The sequence below is a fragment of the Marmota monax genome, unplaced genomic scaffold, assembly GCF_021218885.2.
Source record: "Marmota monax isolate L192 unplaced genomic scaffold, Marmota_monax_Labrador192_F-V1.1 WCK01_AAM20220418_F8-fsc00130, whole genome shotgun sequence".
Lineage (NCBI taxonomy): Eukaryota > Metazoa > Chordata > Mammalia > Rodentia > Sciuridae > Marmota > Marmota monax.
The window spans coordinates 1,633,389-1,658,774 of NW_026693244.1; the positions used below are offsets into that span (position 1 = coordinate 1,633,389).

General features: G+C 32.4%; 1 protein-coding gene across 1 annotated transcript in view; it reads right to left on the minus strand.

Moving 5' to 3' along the window:
* Adamts6 (ADAM metallopeptidase with thrombospondin type 1 motif 6) overlaps nucleotides 1–25,386 on the minus strand; it is a 297,708-nt gene that overhangs the window by 253,684 nt on the left and 18,638 nt on the right. The window contains exons 5-6 of the mRNA XM_046456198.2: nucleotides 25,099–25,182; nucleotides 24,417–24,562 (exon numbers count right to left, since the gene is read on the minus strand). Of these exons, the coding sequence (XP_046312154.1) occupies nucleotides 24,417–24,562; nucleotides 25,099–25,182 (230 nt within the window). The remainder of the gene's footprint in view (nucleotides 1–24,416; nucleotides 24,563–25,098; nucleotides 25,183–25,386) is intronic.

Here is a 25,386-nt window from a genome sequence, read left to right on the forward strand (position 1 = left end):
AAGACCCAACAATATGCTGCCTACAGGAGACACATTTGATAGGAAAAGACATACATAGGCTGAAGGTGAAAGGTGGGGAAAAATCATATCACTCATATGGACTTCGGAAACAAGCAGGAGTGTCCATACTCATATCAAATAAAATAGATTTCAAGCCAAAGTTAATCAAAAGGGATAAAGAGGGACACTACATACTGCTTAAGGGAACCATACACCAACAAGACATAACAATCATAAATATATATGCCCCAAACAATGGTGCAGCTATGTTCATCAAACAAACTCTTCTCAAGTTCAAGAGTCTAATAGACCACCATACAATAATCATGGGAGACTTCAACACACCTCTCTCGCCACTGGACAGATCTTCCAAACAAAAGTTGAATAAGGAAACTATAGAACTCAATAACACTATTAATAACCTAGACTTAATTGACATATATATAATATACCACCCAACATCAAGCAGTTACACTTTTTTCTCAGCAGCACATGGATCCTTCTCAAAAATAGATCATATATTATGTCACAGGGCAACTCTTAGACAATATAAAGGAGTAGAGATAATACCATGCATCTTATCTGATCATAATGGAATGAAACTGAAAATCAACAATAAAAGAAGGAAGAAAAAAGCATACATCACTTGGAGAATGAACAATAGGTTACTGAATGATCAATGGGTTATAGAAGACAACAAGGAGGAAATTAAAAAAATCTTAGAGATAAATGAAAACACAGACACAACATATCGGAATCTATGGGACACATTGAAAGCAGTTCTAAGAGGAAAATTCATTGCTTGGAGTTCATTCCTTAAAAAAAGAAAAAACCAACAAATAAATGATCTCATACTTCAACTCAAATTCCTAGAAAAAGAAGAGCAAAACAACAGCAAAAGAAGTAGAAGGCAAGAAATAATTAAAATCAGAGCTGAAATTAATGAAATCGAAACAAAAGAAACAATTGAAAAAATTGACAAAACTAAAAGTTGGTTCTTTGAAAAAATAAATAAAATCGACAGACCCTTAGCCATGCTAGCGAAGAGAAGAAGAGAGAGAACTCAAATTACTAGCATACGGGATGAAAAAGGCAATATCACAACAGACACTTCAGAAATACAGAAGATAATCAAAAATTATTTTGAATCCTTATACTCCAATACATTAGAAGATAGTGAAGGCATAGATAAATTTCTTAAGTCATATGATCTGCCCAGATTGAGTCAGGAGGATATAGAAAACCTAAACAGACCAATATCAATTGAGGAAATAGAAGAAACCATCAAAAGACTACCAACTAAGAAAAGCACAGAACCGGATGGGTATACAGCAGAGTTTTACAAAACCTTTAAAGAGGAACTAATACCAATACTTTTCAAGCTACTTCAGGAAATAGAAAAAGAGGGAGAACTTCCAAATTCATTCTACGAGGCCAACATCACCCTGATACCTAAACCAGACAAAGACACTTCAAAGAAAGAAAACTACAGACCAATATCTCTAATGAACCTAGATGCAAAAATCCTCAATAAAATTTTGGCGAATCGGATACAAAAACATATCAAAAAAATTGTGCATCATGATCAAGTAGGATTCATCCCTGGGATGCAAGGCTGGTTCAATATACGAAAATCAATAAATGTTATTCACCACATCAACAGACTTAAAAATAAAAACCATATGATCATCTCGATAGATGCGGAAAAAGCATTTGACAAAGTACAGCATCCCTTTATGTTCAAAACTCTAGAAAAACTAGGGATAACAGGAACATACCTCAATATTGTAAAAGCAATCTATGCTAAGCCTCAGGCTAGCATCATTCTGAATGGAGAAAAATTGAAGGCATTCCCTCTAAAATCTGGAACAAGACAGGGATGCCCTCTCTCACCACTTCTGTTCAACATAGTTCTCGAAACACTGGCCAGAGCAATTAGACAGACGAAAGAAATTAAAGGCATCAAAATAGGAAAAGAAGAACTGAAATTATCACTATTTGCAGATGACATGATTCTATACCTAGCAGACCCAAAAGGGTCTACAAAGAAACTATTAGAGCTAATAAATGAATTCAGCAAAGTGGCAGGATATAAAATCAACACACATAAATCAAAGGCATTCCTGTATATCAGCGACAAAGCCTCTGAAATGGAAATGAGGACAACCACTCCATTCAAAATATCTTCAAAAAAAATAAAATACTTGGGAATCAACCTAACAAAAGAGGTGAAAGACTTATACAATGAAAACTACAGAACCCTAAAGAGAGAAATAGAAGAAGATCTTAGAAGATGGAAAAATATACCCTGTTCATGGATAGGCAGAACTAACATCATCAAAATGGCGATATTACCAAAAGTTCTCTATAGGTTTAATGCAATGCCAATCAAAATCCCAACGGCATTTCTTGTAGAAATAGAGAAAGCAATCATGAAATTCATATGGAAAAATAAAAGACCCAGAATAGCAAAAACAATGCTAAGCAGGAAGTATGAATCAGGCGGTATAACGATACCAGACTTCAAACTATATGACAGAGCAATAGTAACAAAAACAGCATGGTACTAGTACCAAAACAGGTGGGTGGACCAATGGTACAGAATAGAGGACACAGAAACCAATCCACAAAACTACAACTATCTTATATTTGATAAAGGGGCTAAAAGCATGCAATGGAGGAAGGATAGCATCTTCAACAAATGGTGCTGGGAAAACTGGAAATCCATATGCAACAAAATGAAACTGAATCCCTTTCTCTCGCCATGCACAAAAGTGAATTCAAAATGGATCAAGGAACTTGATATCAAATCAGAGACGCGCTGTCTGATAGAAGAAAAAGTTGGCTACGATCTACATATTGTGGGGTCGGGCTCCAAATTCCTCAATAAGACACCCATAGCACAAAAGTTAATAACTAGAATCAACAAATGGGACTTACTCAAACTAAAAAGTTTTTTCTCAGCAAAAGAAACAATAAGAAAGGTAAATAGGGAGCCTACATCCTGGGAACAAATCTTTACTCCTCACACTTTAGATAGAGCCCTAATATCCAGAGTATACAAAGAACTCAAAAAATTAGACAATAAGAGAACAAACAACCCAATCAACAAATGGGCCAAGGACCTGAACAGACACTTCTCAGAGGAGGACATATAGTCAATCAACAAGTACATGAAAAAATGCTCACCATCTCTAGCAGTCAGAGAAATGCAAATCAAAACCACCCTAAGATACCATCTCACTCCAGTTAAGATTGGCAGCCATTATGAAGTCAAACAACAAGTGCTGGCGAGGATGTGGGGAAAAGGGTACACTTGTACATTGCTGGTGGGACTGCAAATTGGTGCAGCCAATTTGGAAAGCAGTATGGAGATTTCTTGGAAAGCTGGGAATGGAGCCACCATTTGACCCAGCTATTCCCCTTCTTGGTCTATTCCCTAAAGACCTAAAAAGAGCATGCTACAGGGACACTGCTACATCGATGTTCATAGCAGCACAATTCACAATAGCAAGACTGTGGAACCAACCTAGATGCCCTTCAATAGACGAATGGATAAAAAAAAAAATGTGGCATTTATACACAATGGAGTATTACTCTGCATTAAAAAATGACAAAATCATAGAATTTGCAGGGAAATGGATGGCATTAGAGCAGATTATGCTAAGTGAAGCTAGCCAATCCCTAAAAAACAAATGTCAAATGTCTTCTTTGATATAAGGAGAGTAACTAAGAACAGAGTAGGGATGAAGAGCAGGAGAAGAAGATTAACATTAAACAGGGATGAGAGGTGGGAGGGAAAGGGAGAGAGAAGGGAAATTGCATGGAAATGGTAGGAGACCCTCAGGGTTATTCAAAAGTACATACAAGAAGAAGTGAGGGGAAAGGGAAAAATAATACAAGGGGGAGAAATGAATGACAGTAGAGGGGGTAGAGAGAGAAGAGGGGAGGGGAGGGGAGGGGAGGGGGGATAGTAGAGGATAGGAAAGGCAGCAGAACACAACAGACACTAGTATGGCAATATGTAAATCAATGGATGTGTAACTGATGTGATTCTGCAATCTGTATATGGGGTAAAAATGGGAGTTCATAACCCACTTGAATCAAAGTGTGAAATATGATATATCAAGAACTATGTAATGTTTTGAACAACCATCAATAAAAAATTAAAAAAAAATAGGGCTGGGGTTGTGGGTAGTGGTAGAATGCTTGCCTAGCATGCGTGAGGCACTGGATTCGATCCCTGGCATCACAAAATAAAACAGTTTTTAAAAAGAGGCCAAAATATTTAGTTCTTTTCTTCTAAGTACTGACATGAACTAAAACATGTAAGAAAGAGAAAGTAAAGAACTTTCTTAAAAAAAAAAAGAAATTAAAGGGATACAAGTAGGAAAAGAAGAATCATTATTTGCTGATGACATGATTCTATATTTAGAAGATCCAAAAAATTCCACCAGAAAACTCCTAGAACTAATAAATGAATTCAGAAAAGTGGCAGAATATAAAATTAACACCCATAAATCAAATTCATTCCTATACATCAGTGATGAATCAACTGAAAGAGAAATTAGGAAAACTACCTCATTCACAACAGCTTCAAAAAAAATACTTGGGAATCAATCTAACTGAAGAGGTGAAAGAACTCTACAATAAAAAATACAGAACACTAAAGAACTCAAAGAAGACTGTAGAAGATGGAAGGATCTTCCCTGCTCTTGGACAGGTAAAATTAATATTATCAAAATGTCCATACTACCAAAAGTGTTATACGGATTTAATGCAATTCCTATTAAAATTCCAGTGATATTCTTCATAGAAACAGAAAAAGAAATCATGACATTCATTTATAAAAGAGACAATAATAGCCAAAGCAATCCTTAGCAAGAGGAATGAAGCAGGAGACATCATAATACCAGACCTTAAATTATACTCCAGAGCCATAAAAACAAACATGGCATGGTATTGACACCAAAACAGACATGAAGACCAATGGTACTGAATAGAAGACATAGAGACAAACCCACATAAATATAGTTACTCATACTATATTTGGTGCTTCATACCCAAAGGATTTAAAATCAGCATACTACAGTGACGCAGCACATCAAGGTTTATAGCAGCTCAATTCACAATAGCTAAACTATGAAACCAAACTAGGTGCCCCTCAACAGATGAATAGATAAAGAAACTGTGGCATGTATACACAATGGAATATTACTCAGACTTAAAGGAGAATAAAATGATGGCATTTGCCAGGAAATTGATGGAACTGGAGAATATCATGCTAAGTGAAATAAGCCAATCCCCAAAAATCAAAGACCAAATGTTTTCTCTGATATGCAGATGCTAATTCACAATAAGAGAGGGGGGGAATAGAGGCTGTTTGGATTATACAGAGGGGAGTGAAGGGAGAGGAAAGGATATGGGGGTAGGAATGATAGTAGAATGAATCGGACATTATCACCTTATGTGCATATATGGTTACACAACCAGTCATATACAACCAAAAGAATGAGAAGTTATACTCCATTTAGGTATGATACATCAAAAAGCATTCTGTCATGTATAACTAATAAGAATAAAAGATAAGAATAATTAATAAAAAGAAGATATAAAATTTTTTAAAGAATTTCAAAAAATAAAAATAATTCAATAAATGTTTGTTGACTTTCAACAAACTCAGTAAATAAATGCAACTTTAACATATTTGTGAAAGAAATAGCTATTTAAATAAACCTCAAACTTACTTTTAAACTTTTCACTATTCCTTCTCCAGTTTTGCCATTGCAGTCCTGCAAACATTATGTAAATCTCCCACCCAACTAAGCCTTCTCAGTATCCCTTATCATCAACAAAACAGAGAAACACTTGTTTATTTTTTTAAGAAACTTTGGAAAAGTTATTGTTCCAATTTAAGTATTTCTTTCAGGTCTTCCAAACTATTTGAAAAATTGTATTGAGTACTCCAGAGTAATAGGTTGATTAGGCAGGATCCCTAAAATGCTTCTTTTCATATACCTTTGCAAAAACCACAATTCAGGGCTGGGGTTGTGGCTCAGTGGTACAACACTTGCCTAGCATGTGTGAGGCACTGGGTTTGAACTTCAGTACCACATAAAAATAAATAAATAACATAACATAAAGTTATAAAAAATTCTTTAAAAAAACCCACAATTCATCTTCTTCCGTTTTGTTTTGTTTTGTTTTAGAGGAAGAAAAGTTTATCTGGGGCTCATGGTTTTAGAGGTCTCAGTCCTAGGTGGCTGACTCCATTGCTCTGGGTCTGAGATGAGGCAGAACATCAAGATAGAAAGGTATGGGGGAGGAAATCAGCTCAGGACATGGCCACCAGATAGTAGAGAGAAAGACACTCTTGTGTTTTTAAGTATGTAAATTTTATTAATTTGGCACATGACATATGTAAACTAATCATAAGATGAGACCAATGACATGAAAGGTGAACAAAAAAAATAAAAAATATCAAAACAAAGCAAGGAAACAGGAAATCATTGAGCTCCTCTATGAGAGCTGAGCCTAGTATATATTAATTTCCCAAAATCCATTTCCTAGTTTTCTAATTGAAATTAGTTTTGCTTTTGTATAACAGGCAAACATTGCAATTGCCATATAGGGAGAATCTGAAATGAGAAAGTTACAGAAAGAGTAAATAGACAATTCAAGGAAGGGATCATGACTGCAAATACATATATGGATACAGATGATTCTTAAAATTATATGTTTTAGTTCTTAAAACCATGATAATGAATGAGATCACTAATAGCAAATGTCAGTAGAGAAAAGATTATGAGAGAAGTGGTAAAATATTTACACATTATTTTTTCTTAGTCCTGAAATACCTCTTAGAATTATTTTTATCAATATTTGTTAAATGTTGACTAAGGTGCTGAGAATTTATAAAATGAGAAAGAATTCCACTTGTAAGGATGATAGCTTTTGATAAATTTTTATTGGAGTTGGAAAGGAAATATATAGCTAATTTAATAGATATTGTCTCCAAATAATCCAGTGTAAATTTTTAATCAAAAAATTGAAAGAATTTCTAGTTATTCAGTCTCTAAATAAAGTTTTCACCCTCATTATTCCCCAAATCTCCATCCTCTCTCTCCCTCCCCCCCCCCCCCTCTCTCCCTGCACTCTTCCACCTCACTTATTAAAAGGTCCCCATCTCCCAACATCAAAACTCAAGATTACTGCCTGACATTCAGTTCCTTGATATAATGCGGAGGGGGAAGAGAAGTGTTAATTCAAATGGTTCTAAAAAGCCTGCCTAAAATAGAGATAAAAGAGGCATTGAATTTTTTCCACCCATTTTTCATTGCTTTGCATACATCAGCACCAAATAACACAAACACAATCTATCCTCCACACCCATCAGAAACATTTTTTTCAATCTGATCATGTCACTTTTCTGTTAAAATTTCTGCAATGTCTCCATTATGCAAAATAATTAAAAGTTAAATTTCTTTTTTATTGGTTTTGTTGAATCTTTTTCACATAAAGGAAAAAATATGGTTTTGGTTGTTTGTTTCATTGTTGTTGTTTGTCTTTTTATGTTAGGGACTGATCCTAGGGAAGTCTGACCACTGAACTATATCCAAGTCCTTTTATTCTTAATTTTTTATTTTGAGACAGTCTTGCAAAGTCTCTGAGGAACTTGCTAAATTGCTGAGGCTGGCCTCGAATTTGAGATACTCCTACATCAGCCTCCAAACTGTGGGGATTACAAGTGTCACTGTGCCTGGCCAGAAAATAATGTTTTAAGATTTGTTTTGTAACTTTGTTGGCTCATTTTACTTTACATCATATCATTCTCTGGCCCCTACAACTTCTCTACCAGAATTGTATATCATTCTTCCCTTATTTTCCCCTATCACATTTCATGTTTCTTCAAAAAAGCTCACAGCAATAGGCAATACTATGTTTTCAATAAATGTAGGATGAATTAGTGAATCAATCAAAGAATTTCTACCTACCCAACCTCATCTCCTATAACTTCTTACTAACACTTTCCACTCTAAAATTACTCAGCCTCTAGTTTTTCATTTCCTTCCTTCTTTCCTTCTTCCTTCCTTCTTTGGCACTGGGGATTGAACCCAAGATGGCTTAACACTGAGCCACACCCCCAACCCTTTTTATTTTTTATTTTGTGATAGGGTCCCACAAAGTTGCTTAGGGCCTCACTAAGTTGCCAAAGTTGATTTTGAACTTGGGATCCTCCTGCATCAGTCTCCTGAGCCACTGGGATTACAGGCACTGAGTACACCACCACTCCTGGCTCTAATTATGGTTTTGATTGGCAGGTCATTGATATTTACATACATTGAGCAATTTTTCATTAGTTACTATGTGACCCACTAATTCCACTCCTAGGTATATACTCAAGAGGAATGAAAATACATCATATCCACCCAATAACTTACACATCAATGTTCACAGTCATATTTTTCAAAATATCCAAAAAAAACGGAAACACCATATGTCCATCAAATGTGGTAGACCCATAAAGTGTAATGTCATTTGGCCATAAAAGTAATGAAGTATTGATGCATGCTATAAAATGGATGAACTATGAAGACATTTCAAGTTAAAAGAAGCTAGTCACAAAAGACCACAATATTTTATGATTCAGTTTATATATGTTCATAATAGGCAAATCTCAGCAGATAGACTGTTGTTGATTTCCTAAATAGAGGAATAGAGGGCAACTGTAAGTGGGTACAGTATTTCATTTTGGGGTAATTAAAATGCTATATAATTCATAGTGGTGAGGGTTGCACAATTCTCTGAATATACTGAAAACTATTGATTTGTACATGTTAAATGGATGAACTGTATGGTATGCAAACTGTATCTAGATGAAACTGTGATAGAAAAATAAGAGAATTGGACCTATCTTTGATTTTATTCTTTATACATTGATGACGTGGAAGGAAACAGGACATTACAATAAGCCATTAACTAAAGCTAGAAGCAAATGACAAGCTAAGTTCATAACAGAAAAATGCACAAATTACTTCTCTAAATCTTATTGTTTACTAGTAAAAATTTTTAAATAATAAAACAACATCAACTAGGGTCTAATAACAACACAGACTAATTAGTAACATTTGTTGACTACTTAACAAGGTATTAAGTATTATAAAGTACATTGGGATAAACTGAAACTCTTCTATATTACTTTAGAGTGTGTGAATTAGTAAAACTACATTGCAAAGCACTTAGGCAGTTCTTAATATTGAATTAACAATGTTCTGCCCTTATGATTTGGCAATTCTACTTCTAAGTATTTGCCCTAGGAAAATTGCTCATGTATACTTAAAGAGATAGATACAAAGATAATGATTTCAGCATTGTTTATAATAATGGGGAAAATGAATATAATCTAAATGCTCATCATTAAAGGTTTGTATATTTATACTATACAGAAGGTAAAAGGAGTTAAATAGACCTATATATGCCAAGCATACAAACCTAAAAAAAAGAAATATAATTTAAAAAATTAGAAAAAGATAACTGCAGTTTTATAGACTATAATTAAAACACAAGATTAATTTTTTTCAAAATTTTTTTTGTATTTATAGATGGACAGCATGCCTTTATTTTACTTTTTTATTTTTATGCGGTGCTAAGGATCGAACACAGTGCCTCATATATGCCAAGCAAGTGCTCTGCCAATCAGCTACAGACCCAGCCCATAAAACACAAAATAAAAAGATTTTCTGTTTTGTTTTATCTATAAAATTTGGGTATGTATGCTAATAAAGCAAAAGAATAAAATCATAGATGTCAAAGATGAATAAAAATTTCAGGATAGTGGTTATCCCAAGAAAGCCTTCAGCTTTATGAATAATCTTCTTTTTTTCAAAAAATTCAAAATAAAGATAGTAAAAACTTTATACTTACTAAATCTATAGGGGTATCATATTTTTTTCTATATTTTCATCTTTTTGGAATGTTTTAAAGTATAATTAGTGACATTACTTCCAGAGGAACCTTATTTTACCTTAGGATGAAATTCTATAGTTGGAAGAAATCTTGAAATGTGTAAATGGCCCCATTTCAATGCAGGCCTTCATTCAAATCCCTTGAGAAAGAGCTATATTCCCTTTATCTAAAAATTTTTTCCAAATTGAAACAGTACTATCTTTATTAGCAATGTATTCCAAACTTCCCAATCAAGAAAACATTTTCAATATTCAAGTTACGATTTCCTTACTATAATTTAAACATTATCCCTTTGGTAGAGTGATGTTATTAAAGGGAAAGAATATTTACTCAATATATGCCTATAATCCAAGAGCTCTGGAGGCTGAGGCAGGAGAATCCAGAGTTGAAAGTCATCTTCAGCAACTTAGTGAGTCCCTAAGGAACTCTGCAAGACATTATCTCTAAATAAAATAAAAGGGCTGAGGATGTGGCTTTGCTGTCACTCTGGATTCAATCCCTGCTACCAGAAAAAAAAAAAAAAAAAAGGATATTTACTCAATATTCAAAAAACATACCTTGGGTAGAGGATATAGCCCAGTGGTATATCCCCATCCCCTGTCCTGACTACCACATGGGCACAGTCCCCAGAACTACAAAAAAAAAAAAAAAAAGTGGGCAATTTTAATACTATTTATAAATAGTTTTTTCTCCAAAGCTAAATAAGCCTAGCTGGATTAGCCCCTCAAAATAAAACCTATTTCTCCAGGCTTTATTGATTTTGTTGTTTACCTCAAGCCAATTTTCAACATGAAATAAAATATTTCATTAAAGTCCTCACCAATGTTTAAGAATGATTATCATATCATACTTACATATTTTAATGGACAGCATTACAAGACTATAGGTGTATCCATTTCCCACACAAGAAATATCTGTTATAATATTTTTAAATACTTGTGTTTGCTGATGAGGTCATCTTGTTGCTCAGACAGTCTTGCAAATACAGTATGTACTTTGGAATCCAGTTAATTAACCTTCATGTTAACTACTTTCCTTCACTTAATACATTTTTCTATTCAGAACATAAACATATTTGAAAACATTTTAATATCACTTATTAGTCATAGGAATTCAACAGAAATAAATTATTAAATAAACAAAACTACAAGGTTCCAATTAAGATGGCAATTCTGGAATTTCAGTCCAAGATTTGGGAGTGGCAATATGCTTCATTTCACTCCCTCCTTCATCTCCTTCCTACCCTAAAACATGAGGTTTTGTTTTCATAGCACTGACCCTGTTTCACTTAGGTTGTAGGCTTATTTGGCATAGATTTGCAGGCCACCTGACATAGGTTGGAGATGGGTGAAGGAAAAAATATGTACCACTAAACCACTCCTAGAAATTGCCTTCACTAACCAAAACTAAAGGAAAGAAAGATCTTTCTTGTTTTCTTCTCTACACTGAACAAGTACAAAATGATGGAAACAGGAAGTTTCTCTAACTTTAGTAACTCATTGACTATGAAATTATCTAGTTTGTTTGCTTATCCATTCCTACCTCCAAATGTTCCAAAAAATGGGTAATTCACCCATCTAGTTCATGCACATACTCACATCTAAGAAGGGTCTTCTACATACTAAGAATACAATAAATATATTATGAAACAATATATTATTACTACAAACATCCTATTTTTCTTCTTGCTTATAATATTTCAGTGTTCCTTTATTAATTCTTTCTACTTTAAATATTATAAACAATTTTACTAGTAAAAATTTTTAAATAATAAAACAGTAATTTTTATGTTATTAATTATTCAATTTTTACTAAACAACTGGGCTTAATGGATTTAATCTTTTTTATAGTTAAGATAAAATGTAAGCTCTAATACCAAAAATGTTATTAAAATAAAGCTGAGCAACAAATGTAGTTATCAAATTCTTGAGAACTATCTCACCTACATAATACTCTTGTTAAATAGGAACAAAGCATTCACTAGTTGAAATTTGTCATGTAATGTACAACTTTTTAGTATCATATTTTTGCTTATGGATTGACTTATGTGAACTCTTTAAATTCTCATATCTGATTCCTTTTAACTACAAAAGAAAATCTTAAATTTAAATATTATTAGGAGTTAAAGGCCTATCCCCATGTCCTCTAGGGAATGTAAAGTTAAGGGAAAATTTTTTATTATTTTTTATTGTAACTCAAGCATTTCTGAAAATATACCAAACTGATTTAGAAAATATTATAGAGGAAGATAAGGCAAACACAAGAAATGAATAAACTTTCTAATTAATAATATTTTCATTTTAAAAGATTTTATAGAATTTGTATAACTGAGAATTCTGCAGTATTACAGGTTTGAAGAGTTATAGGATGGGGTACTTTCAGAGATGATAGAGTTGCTGAAAAGTCCAAAGAAATCCTAGAAAGTAAAGATTTACCAAAAGGAAATCCCCAAATCAGCATTTTAAAAAAGGTGAGTCTCTATTTAAAAAAAGGGAGAGAGAGTAAATCTTTTCATGACATAGAATGACAACTAACAATACTGAAGGAATGAGAGTTAGGAGAATCATCAATGGGATGTCAAAACTAGGGGGTAGAAGTTTGATTAAAACCAACTCCTACAGTCTCAACATAACTTTCCAAAAAATTACATAAGAATTTGAAAATTAAAAATATAAGGAAGGAAAATGTCACACATTATTGTAACCAAGTGATCAAAATTAACATCACCAATATTTGGAGAAACCAATATCATATGTGTCATGATACAATGCATTTAAAATAATATCACTTCAGTGTTATCCCTGCAAAATATATATAAACTGAATCTGATACTGAAGAAATATCAGAAAAACCCAAATTAAGTAACATTCATAAAATATTGTTATGTACTCCCTTAAAATGTCAAAAGCAAACTAAAAAAAAAAGACTGAGGAACTATTTCAGATTTGGAAAAAAAAGACTTTTGATTGATCAAAGGTCAAATGTTTTCTCTGCTATGTGGAAGCTAATACAAAATAAGGGGTAGGTAAAAAGAATATAAGAAAGATAGTACATTAGACAAAGGGGAATGAGGGAAGGGAAGAGGAATGGGGTAAAGAAAGCAGAATGAATCTGAGATATATGTATATATATATGAATATACTAGAGTGTATCTCACCATCATGTATATCCACAAAACACTAATTTTTAAAAAACTATAAGTAAATATCAGGAAGATCAGTAGAGTAGAGGGAAAGTAACAAGGGGAGGGAGGTAGGGAAAGACTAACTTAGAACAAATTGTATTCCATGCTTTTATAATTATGTCAAAATGAATCCTATTGTCATATAAAAGGAACCTATAAAAAAGTAAAAGTTAAAAAGACTTTTGAACAAGACAAATAAATACAATGTGTGATCCTAGATCATTTGCCTGTGGAGGAAATATCTACCAAGGATACTGTTAAGACAATTTAAAAAATTCTAAGATGAACTGTAGATTAAATACTAGTATAATATATATCAATACTTAGTGTCTTGATATTGACAACTGTATTACAGTTATATAAGATAATGTCCTTGTTTTTGGAAAATACAAACTGAAGTATTTAGGGGTAAAAGGGAATGATATTGATAATTATTCTCAAATAGTAGGAAGAATTTTTTAAATGCTGCCTGGGTCATCTGCTTCCAGCCAAGATGGAGTAACAAGGATCAAATTTACCCTCCTTCTTAAAACCATTTTAAAAATAGACAAACTATATGAAACATCAGTACACAATATACTAGACTTAATGGGGGGAAAAAAGAAAGGACAATGGATGGGCACGGTGGCACACACCTGTAATCCCAGTGGCTCAGGAGGCTGAGACAGGAGGATGGCGAGTTCAAAGCCAGCTTCAGCAATGGTGAGGCGCTAAGCAACTCAGTGAGACCCTGTCTCTAAATAAAATACAAAATAGAGCTGGGGATGTGGCTTAGTGGTCAAGTGCCCCTGAGTTCAATCCCAAGTACCTGCCCGGCCTCACAAGAAAGGACAATGATCCCTGAGAAAAGGGAAAGTAACCATAGTGAGTCCTATGATTGTCCCAGCTTACTACCTTGAGAATTTTGAAGCCAAGGCACAGAGAGGACAATAAGGCAGAGAGAGAGGAGCCTTATTTTTTATTATGGCAGCTTGCTATTTTTGTAATATGATGATTGAGTTGAACACAATCAAAGTACAGTCATAACTGATCTCCCCTTCTTCCTGAATGAGTGAGCAGATGGTTCAATATTGACATCAGCATCCTTGAGCATATCTGAATGAGCAGTGTTTGGCAACTGCCTCTGTTTGAAATGATGCTGTGTTTGGTTGTGGTCTGAAGCTTGGAGCGCTACTGGGTATCTCCTTTCTTCCATGGAGCGCTCACCATTCAAACATGACAGATTTGGTCAAGTGCTAGTTAGGTTGAGTCTTGCTTGCCTCCACTTGGTCACCTTTGTATGGATCCAATGGCTGATTTGTTTTGCTTTTTGTTCCCCCTCCCCCTTAACGGTTTTTAGCTGACGTTCATGAAGAGAGTGAGTACTTGGAACTGTGCCGCCAATGAAAGGAAATCCTAAGGAAGTACATTTCTTTACAGAACTGTGTCACACCATCCTTTTGGCCCTCTGCTGGAAAAGTAGAATCAAGTCTCAAATAATTGCCTTTGTAATCGTACCCTCTAGTATTGTAGATGTAGGACAGTACTGTATCATACGCTGTGAGTGTTAAACCTCTCGTACCTGCTTTATGATATGTGGTAGTGACCGTGCTTTATCAGAGCTGTTTTTAATGATGTTACTCTAGAATGTTTTCTTTTCAGATGATGATTGAGAAGCTAATAAAAAAAAAAATGGTGCCAGGTATCACAACAGTAACAGAACTTTGCTGTTTTCTCGGGTTTTGTTTTGTTTTTGTTTTTTTACTTTCCCCCCTTTTTTAAATGGAGTGTGCTGGGTGTGTCTATGATTCTGTTCATATGACTGCAGAACCTGGAAACACTGTTGCTGCTGCTGATGCAGAACATACTGCTATTATTGGTCTTTTTATATAAATATAAATATAAATATATATATATATATACATATATAGATAATTTGAATTTTTGGAAACTTTAGCTGTGCTGTCAACTTTGGAAAAGTATCCCAGTTTACCGTGTTGAGTTGGCATTGTACAGAAATTAACAGCCATATTGGTCTAGAAATGTTAAACTTAATTTTTTTCCATTTGTACAGGGGTAACGCACTGTATTAAATATGTAAGGTCTTATCTACGTGGGTTTGATTACAGAAACTAATAAAGTATTCTCTAAATAATGAAAAAAAAATGGACTTTGAGTTGAAGAGAAAGCAGAAAATATGAAAAACCAAGGTAACTAGAATTTACAGGACTGAGTACAGGAACAGAAAAGCTACAGAAAGAGATAATTCTGGTGATTTACAGAGGGTTCCCTTGACGATTCACCTGAGTACCTATCAGCTCATGAATGTGAGAGAAGTATGGAAGGCAAGAAAAAGGATCTCCCAAAGAAGGAACTGTAACAATGCCCAGAACATACATAACATTATAGAACATACATAACATTATATATGAGACCACCAGCTGAACTGGAAAATTTCATGAATTTGCCTAAGTTTGGTAGAAAAATCAACCCTATGCTGAGTGAGCACTGCTCCTGTTCCATATAACAAATTTTAAAAGAAAGATACAAAAGTATATACCAGAAGCAAAGCTCAAGAATATTTATAGAAATACAAGAGGGTAGAAGAAGACAATGTCTAGCATTCAATCAAAAATTACCAACTATTCAAATAAGCAAGAGAATACAGTACATAATAAAGCAATAACTTAAATTAATCAAAACCAACTTATAATTGATGCAGATAATACATTTATCAGATAAGTATTTTAAAATACATATGCATGTTTTGTAAAGCCTACATAAAGATGTGGATGCAAAAAAATTAAATTGCCAGAGATGCAAAAAATTATCCTACTACTAGAGATGAAAAATTAATTGAAAAAATAAATCAGAATCAGGATAGATTGGTATTACAGAAAAGAAATAAACTTGAAGACACAAAAATAGAAACTGTCCCAAATGAAAGACATAGAGGAAATGTAAAAAATAATAAACAGAGCATCAGTGAGCTGCCTTTAAGCAGCCAAACATATGTGCATTTGGAATCACCAAAGGAAGGGGAGGGGGCTGAACAAAAAAAAATACTGAAAAATTAATGGGCTGAAATTTCAGAGTTTGATTAAATCAAATTTTAGAAACTCAACAATCCTAAACTTGAAGAAATTATTCTAATCATACATCATAATCAAATTGTTCAAATTAATAAAGCAAAAGAAGGATTAATCAACATGGTCACCCAAATTAAACTGACATATACATATCATTCCATCCAACAATAGCAGAATGCACATTCTTTTCAAGTATATCTGAAACATTTAACAAGAAAGAACATATTCTAGGCCATAAAACAAGTCTAAATAAACTGAAAAGCATTTGTCATACAAAGTCCATTCTCTAATCACAGTGGAAATAAATTAGAAATAAAAATGAGTTCTGGGGAGAAAGTCTCAAATATCTGAAAGTAAATAACATAATTCTAAGTAGCTATAGGTAAAAAAAAAACATAATCTAAGGAAATTAGAAAGTATTTTTGAACTGAAGTGAAAATACAACATAACCAAATTCATAAGATGAAATTAAGATATGTTTATGGGAAATTTTTATAACACTAAACATCTGTGTTAGAAAGACCTATGTAAGAAAAACAGGAAGGTCTCAAATTAATAACCACAGCTCCCACTAGAAGAAACCACAAAATAAGAACAAATTAAGTCTGAATCAAGTAGAAATCATAGCAAAAATCAATGAAATAGAAAATAGAAAACCAAGACAAAAAGTTATAGACAAAATTTGATACGATCATTAAATCTGTTAGAGTCACTGGGAGGAGAATAGACAAGACAAAACTTATCAATGTCAGAAAGAAAGTTGACATTATTATACATTCCATAGATAGTAAGAACAATTATGCCAATATAACCACCTTTTAGAAGGAATAAATACATCCTTGAAAGACTCAAACTATCAAAGCTCATTGAAGAATATAACCTAGAGCTGGGGGTATAGCTCAGCCGTAGAAGAACACTTGCTTATTAGCAGTTTAACAAGCCCAAGGTCTATAGAGCTCTAGCACCATGAGAAGAAACAAACCAATAACAACAATTAAAAAAAAAAACTAAATAGCCCTGTATCTATTAAACAACGTTAATTGATACTTTAAAATTCATCCCACAAAGAAAATTCCCAAACCAGATAGTTTCACTGATGAATTCTATAAACCATTTGAGGAAGAAATAACCAACCATACACAAACTTCCATAAAACTGAAAAGTTGAAAATATTCCCTAAGTTTGCATTGTCAATAATATCTAATACAAAATCAAAGATATAAGCAAACCACATAACACCACCTCTCATAAACACAAATATAAAAAAATGTCAAATCAAATCTAAATATATTAAAAGAATAAAATATCATGACCAAATTGGGTTTATTCCAGGAATGCAGGGTTGGTTTACCATTCTAAAGCAATCAATGTAATTCACTGCATTAATAAACTTTTAAAAAGAAGATCATCCATGTTAAATGATATAAAAAAGGCATTTGATATAATCCAACATCCACTTTTGATAAACTCAACAAAGTAGGATTAGAATTAAATTTACTCAACTTTATAAAAGACATTAAACAAAATTCACAGCTAATGATGAAAGAGAATTCTTTCCCCACTAAGATCAGGAACAAGATAAGGATGTCAATTCTCACTTCATTAAACATCATAGTAGATATTCTAGCTAGAACAATAAGACAGGAAAAAGATATAAAATTCATTCATGAAGAGTGATTCTGTTTTTAATTTCAGACAACATGATCATCTTTATAGAAAATCCAATGGAAATGATTTTAAAAACTACTAAAACTAATAAATTAATTTAGCAAGATTATGGATGTAAAATCAATATATAAAAATCAACTCTATTTTATATACCAGTGACAATTTTAAATGAAATTTTAGAAGTAATATCATGCCCAATAACATAAAAAAATATGATCAAACATGTAAAAACACTGAAAACCACAGAACCCTACTATAAGAAATTAAAGAAAACATTAATAAATGAAGAGATAGACCTTGTACTTGAGCAGGAAGACTACTGAAAATGTGGGTGTAGCCCACACTCAAGGAGAGGTGATTATATAAGGTCACAAACACCAGGAGGTGGAGATCTTAGAAGTTGGCCTACTACAGGTCCAAATATTACTAAAGGTTCCCCACACAATTTTTTTGTTGAATAATTTTATGCTTCCTCCTAAAAGGACTCTGTAGCCATAATACCTGGTTTGGCTTAAATCTTGGTTTTACTAATTACTATATATCCTTGCCAATCATTTAACTTTCCTGTGCCTTAACTTCCTCATCTATGAAAAGAAGACAATAACAGTACATATTTCATGCAGTTATTTAAGAATTAAATGATTAAGTATCTGTAAAGCTCATAAGTATATGGCACATAATAAGCACTTGTTTATATGCCTATATCATTACATCCATAAAACCAACATAAGTACTAAAGTTTCTATTTCTCTAACTGTTGATTACAATACATCCTTCTTCACTTTCAGACAACCACTGCAAGTAAGCCACAGTGTTTTTGTCAGGGTATGAACAAAAATAACTCACTAAATTGCAATGTACTTAGTCAACCTCAGGCACTGATAGAAAAGAATCTTATTTCCATCTTTAGTTAAAGTTTCAGGAACATAGGTAATGCCTGGGATAATAATAAAAACATAATCCTGTTTTACCAGGTCTTAGTTTGTGCCTGTTCTCCAAGTCTGCCCCACTTTCACTCTTAAAATTGTCCCAATTATGGGGTAGGATTATGGCTCTGTGATACAGCATTTGCATCGCTTACACAAGGCCAGGGTTCAATCCCCAGCACTGTAAAATACACAACAACAAAAATGTCCCAATTTACAGTCACTCCAGTTTGTCATAGACCTAGACTGGAATGGAAAGTGAATCTAGATAAACACTTTTGAATAAGAAACCAACAAGGCAGGGGAAAAAGGAAAAGAAACTGAAGAAATAAGAAGAGGGTTTTGAGCAGTGGAGATGGGTAGGAATGATGGGAACCTGGTGGTAATAACAAATGCTTTAAAATGTCCAAATACCACAATCAACTTGTCCACACTCTGCATTAATATTTTCTATGCTGTCTATAAACCTAAGAGGTTTTTTTTTTTTTTTCAGTACTGGGTAACTTAACACACTCTTAAATGCTTATTAATAGGTCATAAAATATTTATTTAACTGGCATTTCCTTGAGGATTAAAAAAATTCTTAGTGAATACCAAATAAATGTTAATGTACTACATTTAATCTCCCTTTCTTCCATATGTTCTCATATATAATTATGAAGCCAATACATAATTCCAATAGACACTATCTTTAAAAACTAAGAAAACTTGTTTAAATCAAATCATTACATGCCAAGAAACCATATTTATAGCTATTTTTAAATGCCTATCTAAAAACATTGGTTGACTGACATTGAAAATTCTAATTCCTTTATAATCCAGCAATACCCAAGTAAACAGTCATGACCCCTTAAGAGGATAAATATGCCCACTTTAATTAAAGACCAAATTATTTTGACTTTGTGTGCAATTTTTGCATCAGATTTTAAGATATATTTAAAAGTCCTGTGATTTCACTAATGAAAGATCATTCAAGTATAATAACTGAAAAAGCCTATAAACAAAGGCATTCTTAAAAGTTAGGTACCTTGAGTTTTTGAAAATTTAGGCTAGTAAGAGGAAAGCAGGGCTAAGGATGTAGTTCAGGGGTAGAGCTCCTGCCTAGCATGTATGAAGGCCTGGGTTCAATTCCCAGCACTGCAAAAATGAAAATTAAAAAGAGAAAAGCAATACTACTACATTCCAGACACTGATGAACCTTTAAAACATTTTGCTAAGTAAAAGAAGTAAATCACACAAAAATATTCATATATTATATAATTCTGTTTATATGAAAGGTCCAGAACAGACAAAACTATACAGACAGAAAGTTAGATCAGAAGTAGCCTACACTGGAGCAAAGGAAGGGCTAGGAATAAAGGGAAACCTTTAGGACAGAGAGAACATTCTAAAATTAATTATAGTGGTGGTTCCAGAACCTTGTGAATATACTAAAAAACAGTGAATTGTACTTTAAATGGGTAAACATGTGGTCTATGAATTAGATTTCAATAAAGTTTTTGCCCAAAAACAGGATTGAGGCTCCAATTCCTACCCTAAGAATATAAATGACTATGTATTAATATCTTAAAAAATGGAAAAATAATGTTTCTCATACTTCATAGAACAGAACGCTAAGAAATGTATGCACTAGTCTGTTCACATGAATTACTAATCATAAATACTAGTACAAACTGTCTCTAAATTCCTAATGAATTTCAGACTGTGTATGGATTTCTTGAACAAAATAAATTTAGAAATTGGCTTGACTTTAAACTTATGGTGATTTTAAGCTTATTTCCTGACTTTATAGGGAAATAAAAATAACTTAAATAATATGTCAAATTGCCAGTATTTATTCCTAAGCATCTGTTAGTTTGCAGCTTGTCAGTACAAAGCTTAATGAAGTATGTGAGATAATGCATGCCAATCTAATGTTTGATTTAGACATTTCACAATGTATGCATGTGTCAAAATACCATGCCCTACACAATAAATATACACATTTTTGTCAATTAAAAACAATTTATAAAAGCAACAAAATACAAATATTAATAAACATAACTTGAAAGTTTTGAAACAAGTAACTTCTTAACTGTATAAATACTGTCCTACTTTGCCCTCTTAAATTATGTTTCTAGAGTTTGAAGTACAAAGTATTATTATTTCTTGATCTAGTTATATATATTTTTTTTTAAAGAGAGAGAGAGAGAATTTTTTTAATATTTATTTTTTAGTTTTCGGCGGACACAACATCTTTGTTTGTATGTGGTGCTGAGGATCGAACTCATGCCGCACGCATGCCAGGAGAGCGCACTACCGCTTGAGCCACATCCCCAGCCCAGTAGTTATATATTGTTATATTGCATTGTTTAAAAAAGAGTTACCAAACATCAAGCTGATTTAGGTAAATACTATCAACTGTTAAGTCATTCAATAAATCTATTCTATGGAAGTAAACAATACAAGTTATTAATACTGATATCTTACATTAAAAATCAACAAAAAAATGAAAGACCAGTTTCATTATTCTACTATTCATGTTTATTTAAAATATAATGTAATTTGTGGAATATAACAATATATGGAAGCATTGCCATATTTCCACAGTTATATTATAGCACTAACCCTGGTATTCAGAACTAAGATTTGAGGCAGTTACTACACCACAGAGAGGTAACTGAATACCATTTTAGGAAGTGACACAAAGCTACATAATGTTCATATTTGCTAAATCTGGGTGGTAAAAACAGACTTTTCACTATATTTTATATCATTAATCTCTGTTAGCTATATGTAAAATAGTGTATCCATATAGTATATGTATGTATATACATAGACATATATGTATGTGGACATATGAAATATATGTGCATAAAAAAGTATATGTATACACAAATAATTGTAATATGTTCTTTGATGTTGCTTAAATACTATTAATAACAGAAAAAAGCAAAAATAAATTTATTTTCTTTCTGTCTAGTAAGAATTATCTGATAACTGTGCAGAGCACAGTTTCAAATTTAAATCAATAAAAAAAGATAATAAGATATCATTTGCTAAAGGGAGATAACATTTAAGGCCTTGGGATAAAATTTGGCCTTGGGAGATAAACTATCAGTTTTCTCCTGGAATTCCTAATGAACCTTTATACTTCCTATATAATAACATATTATTCTTCCTAGTGAGCTGATATTTTGAGCAAAAATAAATTATTATCTATAATAACTATAAAAGGAGGGGTCACAACACTGAATATTGATAAGTGAGTCATATGAAGCAGTTTTCAACATTAATATAAAAATCATCTATAGAATTCTCAGAATTATTTTTATTAAAAGTAGCACTATGATTTAAACATACTCAGTTTTACAAATAAAAATATATAAGGGAGAGTTGAACATTGATAACTTCCTTCCATTCTCTGAAAAATAACTATCTAAATAACAAAGATGATAGTCATCTCTTTCGAATAGTCACTCTGTAGCCCTGTTATAAACTATTAAATAGGCTAAAAATTACTTTGAGACATTAGTAACAATTAAATTAAATACTCTATATTGTCACAAAAGAGGCATTTTTCTTATCTCTACTACATTAGCCAATCTAAAATGATACGAGATCCAAATTCTAAACTGTCCTATTTAATCCTAACATCATTTCTAGTACTTGTCTAACCATTATAGACAAATTAAGGAGAAAATGTTATGTTAAAATCCCAAACATCAAAAAAGGCACTCAAAGTAGCTTACAAAAGCAAGGAAGAGCTCTGTAAAAAAATTAGAAAAATATCTGGGCCAATTCAGAGTAACAAAGTGTACAGCTGAATGTTGTCAGGGCAAAGAAAGGGTGGCTAACTGCCCAGATCTAGCTCACTACTTGAATACTTACAAATATGCACCCTTGGTATAACTGCTGCCATTTGATGCAAAAGATAAAAATCCAATATAGATACAAAATAAAAATGTGAAGTCTCATTTTGGGGGAAGAAGTGTTTTACAATATAAACAAAAAAGCCATGTGAAATTTTGTAAACTATATATATTAGATGTTTTCCTCTAGTAATTTCATTAACACTAATCATATCTAACTTTTTTTTTAAACACAAAGCTTTTCATTAGCACAAGTCCTAGATTTTTAACTCCTTAAGTATATATTAGGAACATTCCAGACTACAAGACTCACAGCAACTGCAGAATTAATCAGACTAATGTGTCAATACGTATGAACATAAAACCATATAATGTTGTTTTTTTCAGCAAACTTGTCATAAACAAAATTTTCTGGTTTATAATGCCAAGTAGAGGAAGTCAATGAAACAAACAAACAGATTCAGAAACTTAAATTCTGCAGTTCATTAAACAGAGAATTTATTCTAAAAATTACACTGAAGTAACTTATATTACTCAGTTTAAGATTCTGATCCCATGTACTTTATACTCCATCCATAGAACTTAACATAGAGTCAATGAGCACACCACAGATAATGCATCTGGTAAATACTGCCTTGCAAAATTATGAGAAATAATTAAAGTAACAAAAGCTATTTCACTCAGCCAAGGCAGAATAGTGTTTTCACTTTGCTTGCTTGCTACTGTTACTTTATTTTGTCTTTTATTTTTAAATACTGGAAAAAGGTCAAAAGATAGACTTAAAATTATTTAAGCATAACGTTTCTGACCAACCACAATTAGAATATAAAAAAACTAAAACAAAGCCTGTCATGGTAATGCACATCTGAAGTTACAGCTACTCAGGAAGATGAGGCTTCCACCCAGAAGTCTGAGACCAGCCTGGGCAACATAAACAGTTTCTCTAAAACTTAAGTAAACAAATAAACTAAGATAGGATAGTCAAGGAAGACAAGATCATCAGAGTTGAGTCCTCTTTCACTTAGCTGAGTGACCTTGAGAAACATGCTTAACTATTTTGAATGTTTTCTCTTTTCTAACATAAGGAAGATAATACTATCTAATTCACAGAGTTGTTGCTTTAAGAATAAGAAAACATTTGAATGTAGTTTTTTAAAACTAGAAATCAATATATGAATTCCTTCAGTTATTGTCCAGTTAATAATTTTGCTTGAGAGCAAAGCTGTTTAACACATAATATAATAAATCTTCTTTATATACCTTAATTAAAATTTAAATAGATAATCATATAAGTAAATTGTATAACTACCATTATTCTCCTCCCCTTTAATAAATTTACATAAACTAACACAACTTGAAGGTAAGAATATTTAATATATTTTATAACCTAGAGTCACAGCTTTATTTTTAAAATACATATTTTTTATACTTTTAAATGTTGCTTTTAGTAAGTATTTTGTTCAATTAATCAATCATAAATGTGCTTCTAATTAAACATTATGAGTAGGACTTAATCAGTAGAAGGAAAGTTATTTATTAAATTTCTAGGTCAAACCTTAATCTCTTCTTGTTTCTTATTTGGTTCATTTAATGTCAACATATTAAGAATACATTCTTTCTCAGTAGTAAAAAATAAATAGCCATTTTGCTTTTTCTATCCTCATTACCTGAATGAGGCTTCAGATAGAGCTAAATATAGTTATAATATCAAACAAACAATAATCAAAGGAAAAATACTTGCAATAAACCATACCTAGTAATAAGAACTGCATTATCGTGGTGGGCAATCCCATTTTCTGGAATGGTGTTTCCATCACTTTGGTGGGAGAGAATGGATTTCTGCCATTTACAGAAGCTATCGAGGGACTTGTCTGCATGGTGGTTTATCTCCAAGTTTGGCTGCAATACAACATGCATACCAGAAATGTTCCAAACAAATTACTAAGGTCAGTTGTTAAAACTTTTGAAGACTAAAGTGGGACTATAATTAGAAGCAGTGGTTTCTAGGAATAATCTCATGCCAATTTTGATCTCTATAATATCTGACCTAGAGTTCATTTAGTTTATTATTGAACATTCTTTCCAGTTACAGCTTTAATTATAATGTGAACATATGTGAGGCTATCAGCATACAAAACCAAAAAAAACATTGTTATAAAGTATACCATGCAAATGCTCATCCTTATACTAAAACATAGCTAATACACATATATACATATGTGTGTGTGTATGTATATACACACACACACATATATATACATAGTTTTAACAAGACTTAAGAGGTATTTAAAATTTGCTTAAAACATTAAATGTTTAGAGCTAAAAATCATAATCAAGTATGACTTCTTAAGAGGACAAATAAGGAAATATATTATTTAATAATAAATAACTCCATAGCCTACGAGGTTCAGGTTTAAAATCTAATTCTTTCTTACCTGATCTTCTGTGAGAACAATTAAGCGGGCCACTATAATGTTCACAACGTTTCCTAGGCTGGAATCACGATAAAGTTTGGCAACCTGACCTCCAGAAAATAAGAAAAGACACAAAGTCAGACAAAAATCATAGGATCATAGTTTGATTCTATCTGATTAAAAAAAGTATGCCCATTGTATATATGAAAAGATATTTTTAATGCTATGTTGTTTAAAATTCAAGATGCCTTGGTAAAAGATTTTACAAGTCTACCTCAAGGAATATTTTTTCCTAGAGATGAACTATAA